Source organism: Condylura cristata, unplaced genomic scaffold (genome assembly GCF_000260355.1).
Source record: "Condylura cristata isolate star-nosed mole 26May11 unplaced genomic scaffold, ConCri1.0 scaffold00033, whole genome shotgun sequence".
NCBI classification, from domain to species: domain Eukaryota; kingdom Metazoa; phylum Chordata; class Mammalia; order Eulipotyphla; family Talpidae; genus Condylura; species Condylura cristata.
The window spans coordinates 13012763-13023010 of record NW_004567134.1 but is presented as its reverse complement, the minus strand read 5'-3'; the positions used below and the strand labels follow the sequence as shown (position 1 = coordinate 13023010).

General features: G+C 53.3%; 1 protein-coding gene across 1 annotated transcript; it reads left to right on the top strand.

Annotated features, from left to right (window-relative positions):
* GP9 (glycoprotein IX (platelet)) lies at window positions 1–1415 on the top strand. Its single transcript, XM_004692343.2, has 2 exons — window positions 1–38; window positions 813–1415. Exon 2 carries the CDS (start codon window positions 824–826, stop codon window positions 1355–1357), a length of 534 nt encoding a protein of 177 aa, XP_004692400.1. The 5' UTR covers window positions 1–38; window positions 813–823; the 3' UTR covers window positions 1358–1415.
* Window positions 1416–10248: the final 8833 nt, after the last annotated feature.

The window sequence follows — 10248 nt, the reverse complement described above, 5'->3', positions numbered from 1 at the left end:
GGAAGACCACCAGGCCTACCTCTGCCCTCAGAAGACAGGTGGGTGGCACATTCGCTCTAAGACAAGGGTGCCAGTCTCCGTGTCCGGGTGGGGAAGGCTTGTCTCCGGGGGAGGGACCAGACCCCGTTAAGGGGGGCATCAAGAGGGGGCTCAGGAGACCTGAGTTTTAGTCTGATGCAGACTGTACGGTGATCCCTGCCCAAGTCACCCTCTGGGTCTCCACCTTCCAGCCCGGCGTGTTAGCCCAGGTCAATAACTTTCCAGATGAGCCCATTCCAGGCCCCCCTAGCCCCCCGCCGGCCCCCACACCCTCACCCTGCTGCTTCTGCATCGGTGACAGGTTAGTCAAGGCCAAGTGGACAGGAGACAGTCTAGGAAGCCCACGCCACCTGCCTGGCCCAGGCTTAGTTGTGGGGTCTGGGGCACCCTGGGAGACCCACTCCAAGGCCCTGCCGCAGGACCTGGGGGGTGTCTAGGGCTAGGAGGCATTAGCAGGAGTGCTCCCCTACCCCTGAGCCGGGGCGAGGGTCTCTGCTCAGGCCAGGGAGTCCCTTCCCCAACCCAAGAACAAAGTGACCACCACCACCTCGCCCCCCCCAGCCACCCTCACCAGCCTGCCTTCCATGTGTCTGCTAAGGGTCAGCTAGGCCTTGGGTCCGACCTGCCTACCAGCTTCTGTCACCACCACCCCATTTCAGAGGAGAAAGCTGAGGCCTGGGAAGGGAGTCCCAGGGACCACAGTGCACACTGGTCCTTGGAATGGGGCTCAGGCTGCCAGACTGTCCCTCACCTCACGGCAGCTCTCCCCACAGTCAGCCGCCTGATGCCTGCCTGGGGGACCCTGTTCCTGCTCTGGGCCATGGCGGAGGCCACCACGGACTGCCCCGCACCATGTACCTGCCAGGCTCTGGAGACCATGGGGCTGTGGGTGGACTGCAGGAGCCAGGGGCTCACAGCCCTGCCTGCCCTGCCCATCCACACCCGCCACCTCCTGCTCGCCAACAACAGTCTACGCTCCGTGCGCCCCGGCGCCTTCGACCACCTGCCCCAGCTGCAGACCCTGGATGCCTCGCAGAACCCCTGGCATTGCGACTGCAGCCTCACCTACCTGCGCCTCTGGCTGAAGGACCACGTGCCCGGGGCCCTGCTGCATGTCCGCTGTGCCAGCCCCCGCCTCGCCACCAGGCGCCCGCTGGGCCAGCTGACCGGCTATGAGCTGGGCAACTGTGGCTGGCAGCTCCAGAAGTCCTGGGCCTACCCGGGCATCTGGTGGGACGCGGCTCTGGTCGTCATGGCGGTGCTGGGCCTGGCTCTCCTGGCTGGCCTACTCTGCATCGCCACAGATCCCCTGGACTGAGCCCGGCCCCCGGGGTCACCCCAGACCAGAAGGCCAGGCTCCCCAAACCCCACCTGTCCTGGTCAAAATAAACTGGCTGCTCGGCCGTTTTATCCAACCCAGAGATTTTGTTTCCTCTCAAGCACCAGCGCCTGGCTTGTTCCAAGAAACCAGGGTCAGGTATGTTATAACCAGATATCAGCTACAGTCTCTGGGCCCCAAGTTTCTAGTAAGATGGCCTGGCCCTCCCCCACCCCCACCTCGCTCTCCCTCTCCTACCTCGCTGGACAACCTTAGCTCTCCCCAGCCCACCCTGCCCGGGCGCCAGCTCTCACGTCCGCCTGCCGCACCTGCACGGCCGTGGGCACAGCACCCTCCTGCAGCCACCCCTGCCTCAGACAGACCTTGAGACCCAGCACTGAGACTCCAAGTGGCCCAGCCATGCTGTCCTGTCCTCAGGCCGCCCCAAACCCCCTGCACTCTCTCCCTCCTCCCCTACTTCCCCGCCTCTTCTCTGGAAAGAGAACAACCAGCTCCTCCCTTTCTGCTGGAACTGACATCAGACTCAGGGGCCACCTTGTACCCCGGCAATGGTCACCAAAGACTTCCAACACTTAGCACCTGTTGGCTGAGAGGCTTTGGCTCAGCAAGAGCCTGCCTGGGCGGCCCAGGGCCACCACTACGGGTGAGGACGCCTCTGAGGGGGGAGAAGAGGGAGCAGGGACTTCCCCAGGGAGAGGACATTCAGGCTGGGGCCGCGGGGAAGCAGGTCCCTGGGGAAGTGTGACTCGCCCGCTCCAACTCCCACCGTCTCAGGCCAGGCAGTAAGGCCCACACCGAGCTTTGCTCTAAGCATCACCGCACTGACCAGCTTCACTGCCTCCCAGCGGCTCCCCGCCGGCCACCGCCACCCCTGAGGGACAGCAGTCGGCGCCCACCACCTCACACCATCCCCGCCACAGTCTTAGCGCCAGCACACAGCACACCAGCCGCCTACCTGCCACCCCTCCCCTTTCTCCATCACCTCTGCAGCCCCCAGCCCCAAGAGTGGACACTGCCCACCCCTCACCACTAGCCTCCAAACCACCATGAGCTCTCCCCATGAGGATGAGCGAAACCCCCCAGGGGCCGTGGCCCCTCAGTCTGCCCAGTCAGCGAGACACCGTTTTCAAACGCCACTGCACAGGGAGATGCCTGAAGGTCGTCTTGACCGCCCGCCCCCCTCACCCCTTACCTCCATGGCGGCACACCTCAGGCTGCGAGCCACCTCCATGGCGGCACACCTCAGGCTGCGAGCCACCTCCATGGCGGCACACCTCAGGCTGCGAGCCACCTCCATGGCGACACACCTCAGGCTGCGAGCTACCTCCATGGCGGCACACCTCAGGCTGAGAGTTACCTCCATGGTGGCACACCTCAGGCTGAGAGTTGGCTGCTGGGCCCGCGGGACCCTGGGCATCTGCTTTCCTGGAACAGCCAGCAGGGAGCAAGCGGCCGGCGGGGAGGGTCGTGGCCTTGGTGAGCGCCGCTCCTGAGGCCAGCGGCCGTGGCAGCCCCCCCCCCCACGCGCTCTCTTCCCCTGCGTCCGGCAAGGGCAGCGGACGGACGCCTGGCCCTTCTGGGCCCGCGTGGTCTCCGCCACGGTCTCCCCTGGCGGCATGGAGCGCGCGGGGCCACTTCGGGGGCCACGCCAAGCCTGACCCTGAGCCCCCGTCCGGCTAGCGCAGCGCCCACCCTTCCCCCTCCCGCCCTCGTGAGCGCGTGCCCGCACGTGCCTGCACGCGTGTGCGCGCGTGTATTTGTGCACGCGCATGCGCACACCATCCCCCGAGGGCCCACGCGAGGAGCTGCCCCGCTGGCCCGCAGATCTCCAGGGCGGGTTGGGAGGTTGAGGGGCTGGGGGGGAAACGGTGGCGTGGCGGTGGGGGAATGGGGGCGGGGTGTCTCGCATCGGACTAAACGAAGGAGAATTCGCCGCTATTGGCAAAGTCTGTTCTCCCTCTCCAGAAATGGGCCCGCGGAGAAGGCAGAGTGTGAAGGGGAATGGCTGTCCCGCTGGGCGCTGCCACAGTTGGGGACAGTGAGTGCCTGTCCTGGGGAACCTTCCAAGGAATCTGGATGGACCTTTCATTCGTGTTAGCATCGTTGAGCTTATTGTCATGATTCTGAAGTGGCTAACGCAAGTGTCTGCTTTATTTTCATATCCTGCAAACTAATAGATACAACCCACAGAAGCAAAAGCTTTCTGTGGCTCTCAAAAAATTTTGAGAGCGTCAAGGTTTTGAGTTCGAAAAGTTTGAAACTTGTTGCTCTAGTCCAAGGAGTCTAGCTTGTTGACTTGACCCAGAAATCAACTGTTGGACACTGGGCTTGGCACTTTCTAAAGTCTGATACATGATGCGCCTCGAATTGCCGTTTGATAGCGCTTCGAATTGCCGTTTTGATAGCGAGGATGCTGCAGAATGCATTCTCTAGGATGCCTTGGGTGGGGATTGAGGACATGAGGTCTCTACATTTCTCCCCTTCTTCTGCAAGCACCCATTTGCCCTCACCAGTCTTTCCCAGGCTCCCATTCCAGCCCAGTGGTCTCCAGCTTCAAAGCCGCATGTCCTTCAGATGAATTCCCAGAAGGCTGTTCCTGCCCCCAGAATCACCGCTCTTGAAAACTTGTTGCAACCCTGTGGCCACCTTGCTGGGATTGGGTGTTAACAGTTTTCTCAAGTTTTTTCTATTTTTGTAACTGAAAAATAGAATCAGCTCAAGGTTTTATCACTTGCATGTCACTGTCAGCTAGCTGGATAAACACTGTCTGGCTGGATTCAGTCGTCTCTGTGCCTTCCGGGGTGGGTTCTCTTAGAAGGAACTGCCCTTCTGTCTTACCTGTTCAGCTCTGGTTTTGGATATACGTTTTTAATTATGTATCATGAATGCTTAATGTCTTCACTGGCAGCTAGTTTGAGGGATTTCCAAATTCACACAGGAGCAAGCAGTGATGAGACAAGCCCCAAAGGTGCCTCCCGGCCCTCCTGCCCCCCCCACCCCACCCCACCCCAATGCTTCTAATCACTGAGTAAGGACAGTGGAAACCGGGAGGGATTCTGCAGCTCAGTTCTTGTCCTTACTGGAGTCAACAAACACTGGTTCCCACTCCTCCCTTGTTAAGGTAATTTTACCTCAGAACAGCCCCACTAGTGGTAGCTACCATGGTCATTTTCCCTCTCCCCACCAGCCCCCCATTGCACAGGTTTAAATAAGACGAGGTCTCCAATGTTTTTCCCTTGCCCTCTTACCTACCTCCTCTTTCCCCTGCCTGGGGCATTTGTTCTTAAAATGTGGTGTTAAGAGCTGCCTTGAAGGATGATTCATTTCATGAGCCTCCTAGCCTGTCTCAGCATCTTTCAAAAATCCCTGTTGCCTAGGCCCCTTGAACAGTCAATTTCATAGACTGCGTGTGGAAGAGAGGTGTGGCCAGGGGCTGGAGGGAGGGGAAGGGGATTCATGTTTAGTGAGTACAGAAGTTTTGTTTGGGGTAATGAAAAATGTGTGGTGTAGATAGTGGCAGTGTTTTTACAGCAAAGTGAGTGTATTTACCACCACCAAAGTGCACAAAATGGCTAAAATGGTATTATGCTATACATCACTTTTTCCCACATCAAAAGCTAAAATGTTTAAGTAGCAAGCTAGATATCTGCACGTTCTTTTGCCCAAACATAATCATGATCACAATGTCATTATTTTTCAAGCTATAAACTTTTGTCTTTTTCCTTTTCTAACTCTGGAAGAAGTATAGCCTCTCTGAAACACATGAAGACAGTGGAGAACCAGGCTGGAGGCAACTGTGGCAGGATCCGTTTCTCTGGAAAGTTGTGTGTACTTGAGATCATAACCAGACAAACCACTTTTATTCTAGCTTTTTCTTTCATTTTTTTCCCTCTAAATGGGAATGGTTTCATCAGTTTTCCAGACTACATGTAATTAATTCATGCTCATCGCCAAAAATTGAGAAAACTACAAAGAAAAGTTTTCCATGTTCCAGAGAGATATTTATTGCTAAAGCTAGCTTGAATACCCTTCCAGGCTTTTCCCTCCAAAAAGTTATGTATGTTTTGCCTAATACTTAAAAGTGTTTCACTTATTAGATTAATTGGGAACATATTTCCATGGCCCGTATGTGTTTACTTGGTCATTTTAAAAGATCACCCTTGTACCATAATTTTATTTGTTCATCTACTATGGCTGAACATTTAGGCTTAAATGAAAAACTGCTATGAACAGCCATCCAACTGTTTTCATTCACTACTATTTTCTAATCCATGTTAGAAAGCCAATCAATATTACAATCGAAGCCTTCCAGTCGAATCCTACGCCATTTCTTTTGTGGAATAGTGAGATCATTTCCAAGTTTGCTAGTCCTGCAAGAGAACCAGCATTGTCCCTTTTTTGTGTGGTGAGAAAACTCCTATTTAGAGGGGGGTCTATGGTGCCCCGAAAGCCAGCGGAATGGTCCTGGGGGAGAGCAGGTATTCAGCTAACCCTGAACACCCTGGTCTACCCAAGCTCCCCTGCAAGCTGGTTGGGGGCAACTAGACTCGGCGATGACCACATCCAGCCCTGCCGAGCCCCTTCCAAGAGGAGCTGGCCTCTGTTCCTTAGTCTAAACAAAACGTCAGTCTAGGGAAAGTGGGGCTGGAAAGGGTTCTAGCCAGGGAATAGGGCATTAGCCAAGCACCTGACAGTGCAGAAAATGACTGCGTTTCCCAGAGACCCTGGGCTAGCTGTGGACACGTGACCACCGTCGAGCCAAGGGGATGATGCAGATATAGAACTTCTCAGTGACAACCTAAAGGAGCAGGCTGCCCGCCATCCCCTTTCCTCTTCCTGTGGGCTGGACGCAGTCAGGGTTATCAGGGCAACACAGAGGGGAGCTGGTAAGCGCCCAGCTTCCCTGTGTTGGTGTTCTTGTTTAGACTGTTACAGGAATAGAGGCCAGCTCCTATTCTGTTATTTTAGGTTTGTGCACCCCTAGTAATGAGAATACAAGTTAAGGTTTACGAGATATAAAAAGAGAAGACAGGCTGGAAACTCTACCAACCCACTGGATTTTTCACTTGTTCTTCAGATGCCTGCCTGTTAGTAAAAGCAAAAGCAGAAGAAGGAATCCATACATCCTTCTTACAATCATAACCTGAATGACTTTGAGTTCGGAAAGTTTTAGTTCTCTTCTGGAAGCTACTTCCTAAGCAAACCTTCATCTATTTGTGGATGAAATCACCCTTCTTTTACCTTTAAAAAGTCTAGAGTGAAGACTGTGGGCGGGGAGTTGCCTCTGGGTACAGTTTCAGTTTTACACAAAGAGAAAGCTCTGGCAAGCTTGGTGGTGGTGGCTGTTTGCACAATGAGAATGTAATTAGCACTGCTGTGCAGTAGAAATGGTTGAGAAGGTAGATTTTGTCTGTACTTTACTCAAAAAGATTTTTTTAGGGTCTAGAGTGATGATTTTCAAACCTTTTTTTGCAAAGGTTTGAAGATCTTTTTTCAACAAACTCCTTAAGAGCAACTGGAATGTAAAATAAAGGCACTCACTCTGGTTGGGCACAACCACCCTTCTCCACCATCCATCCTCTCACCTTGTGGGCTCTTCACAAACTTGAAAACTTTTTAAAAGTCCATTTGTGAAATTGGTCTAGTGGGATAGTTAAATTTTTTAGAAAACAAGTATAGCATGTTGTCACGGGAACAGAGACACAGCCTGAATACACCAGCAAATGTGGCCTTTTGTGAGCAGCGAGATTCAGTTCTCCCAATGAACATCTAAATTCAATTTCATCCCCATCAACGTCCTGACTGGGTTGGGGGTTTCTGTTGTTTTGGCTTTTGTAGAATTTGACAAATGAAGGCATGAGGCGGGCACCACCTTATCGATCCTTGGGAGAAATTTCAGCAGAGCAGGGAGATGTTGGCCAGGGTTACAGAACCTTCTCCAGACTTCTGCCAACTTGGGCATACTGACCACACCTGACACACTTCCCTGCCCCAGACCCCACTGAAATCACTAGATAGCCATAAAAAGGGGACAAATCTAAAAAAAAAAAAAAAAAGGGACAAATCTACCCGACAATGTGAAGTTTCTGTAAGGAAGTGGATAGAGGAGGAAAGTAGTCTCAGCAGGTAAGAGAAGACTTACCCCCACCCCACTGCACCCACAGACCTAAAAGGAATAAGAACCCAAATATCATAACTAACCACAACAGATAGAGTAAAAGACACTTTTGAGCCAAATGGGGGATTTGGGTGTGGATCAGACGAAGGATGACGACATGGAATTACTTCATTTTGGAGATGGGATCAGCATGATGGCTATGCTTACCTGCTTGCTTTCAGATTCAGACTGAAAAATCGGGATAACATGCCATGTCTGTGGTTCCCCTAAAATACCCCACCAAGAAGGAGGGCGGTGGATAGAGTCAAGTCTAACAAGATGACGGTTCTTGAGGCTGTGTGCTGGACACTCAGGGTTTTCCCACCAACTCTGCTTTTGTGAGTATTCAGAAATTCTCAAATTCAAACAAATGTCATGCACCCCTAGGTGACTTTTAAGCCACTCCTCCCCCCCCAACCGAAATAAGTTAAAAAAAAAACTCCATTACCTATATCACCCCACCATGCAAGATGTTCTCCCTAAAATTGATGGCTGGTTTATGTGTCATCAAAATAAGCTAAATTTTCAAATTTTTAGCAGTTCATTACCCATAAGAGCACATATCTACATGAATTTGTGCATGTGCATAGATTGTTATAATCACGTTATACATCTAAATAGAATAATCTGTTTGTATAGATATCACATATGAGATTGTGAAAGCAATGTAGTTCTATTTTTTAAAGTGTGGAAGAGAGGAAGTTCTAACCTTATTTCGACACAATCACTGTTATCATTTTCACATCCAGACTTTTCTTAGGTTGTTCCTAGCACACTGTATCTAGGTAGTCTGACTCGTTCAGTGAATGCTGAACCATAAGCATTTTTTGAATGATGTTTCCATGATTCTTAAGCTTGTTGTATCTCTCCAGCACAAATGCACTGTGGATTTACTATAGAAAACTAGAACGTGTAGAAAAGCAGAAGACAGCGAGCCCAGCCTCTTCTCGGAGATGGCCGTGGCTCTGCTAGGCTTGGTGCATCACAGCAGTTTTGAGTTTAGTTTTAAAACTGTCCAAACCCCTGGGTGAGGGGTGGCTAGCTTCAGATCTCCCCTGGACCAGAACTAAGGCTACATGGATAGTCCTGGGCTTAGGTTTTATTAAGATCCAGCCTTTGGTCGGAGTCTCTCGCGGGGTATCACCTTATAATCACAGCCTTTGTCGAATCTAAACCTGAGTGTGTGGCAGTTATCGCTGCAATCCGTCTCACCCACCACACCCCGGGAACCGTCAGGACCTCCAGGGCCCAGCCGAAGCCCCAGGCACAGTCTCCCCTGTGCCGCTTACCACCAGGTGTGCCTTTGAAGCCCTTAAACTCTCTGGTGAACTCAGTGGAGACCGCTCAGTAAGCATCAGCTGGGCCTGCAGTGATGCTGTTTGCACGTCCTACCCGTGGAAAGGGAGCAGGCTTTGCCCAGCTGTCTACTAACCCACGGGGCTTATGACTCTGGATCCTTTCTGGTGAAGGGTCTCCAGCTTTAAGTGGCGAGGGATCCAGAGAGGATCAAGCTCCGTAACAGGGACACCAGGTTCAAGTCTTGGTAGACTTGAACCAGGGGTCAAGTCTGAGTGAGCATGCTTTGGTGTTGCCAGGGAGCCAACCAGCAGGCTTTTAGCCTGCTGTCCCTAGGTCAAGTGGGTCCTGCATCAGGAACACGTGTTATCTAGAAGTGAAGGAGTAAGATCCTTCAGGCAATTGAAAGCCCCTAAAATCTCTGAGCTATCAGGGTCTGATCATGGACCTCTCAGGGGGGTGGGCAGGCTGTGTAGATCAGTGTTGTTCAACCTGCACTGTGCACACAAAGTCCCTGGAATCTTATTAAATTCAGACTCTGACTCAGGCCTGCAGTGAACACTGGGATTGTCTCACTAACGTTCCAGACCAGGCCTGCTGGGACCCAAGTGAGCAGCAGCCCGGCACGCAGCTCCCAGGGGAAGAACTCACCTCTCCTGGACTCTTCTCTGAGGGCCTCACCTCCTCTGTGTCCCCCCCAAGTCTGCACACAGAACCCCAGCTTCTGGAAACTGTCACTGTACTGAAGCGAAGCTTTGACTGGATGTGATGGGGAGCCTCCATGTCTGCAGCCTGTTCCAGGGCCACCTGTCCTGAGGTGTTGCTTGTTAGGATGCGAGGCTCACAACCCCTGCTAGGGAGAGGCCCATCACAGCCTTGGTACAGGAGGGGTGGGCCCAGCTGAGGGCATGCCAAGCCAGCCCAACAAAACCCACACCCCAGCTGCAGCTCAGGCACAAGGCTGGGCTGGGGAAGCACTCCATGTGACCCAGGACTCAGGTGAGCCGACTCAGCCTCTGGGCTGCTCTTTCCAATCCAGCAGAGGCTGCAGCCCCCCACTCTCCACCCTGGGAGTGTGGGGTCAGCACTAGTGCCTGGGAGTCAGCCCAGGTTGGGGATGGCGATGGCTGTCTTTAGTCCCCGGGGCCCTAGCTCAAGCTGTTTGTGAAGAAGCGCTTTGTCGGGGGAAGCCCATCACTCAACAGGAGTTTGGTGTCCTAGGTGGGTCTGGGGGGTCTTTCCAGCAGACAGAAACGGTAGAGTGGGCTGGGGTGGTGTCAGGAGCATGGCTGGGCCTGCCTGGGCCTTGTGGCCTCTTGAAGGAGACTGAGGGCAGCATGGACAGTGCAGAGGTCTGAGAAGGGGTGACTCAGCGTGAGCTTTGGAAACTCCCTGCAGCCAGCGTGGACTCTGGAGG

Bases quoted from the DNA above. Each gene is read 5' to 3' on its own strand.
- GP9 (XM_004692343.2), top strand. From the start codon at position 824: ATGCCTGCCTGGGGGACCCTGTTCCTGCTCTGGGCCATGGCGGAGGCC.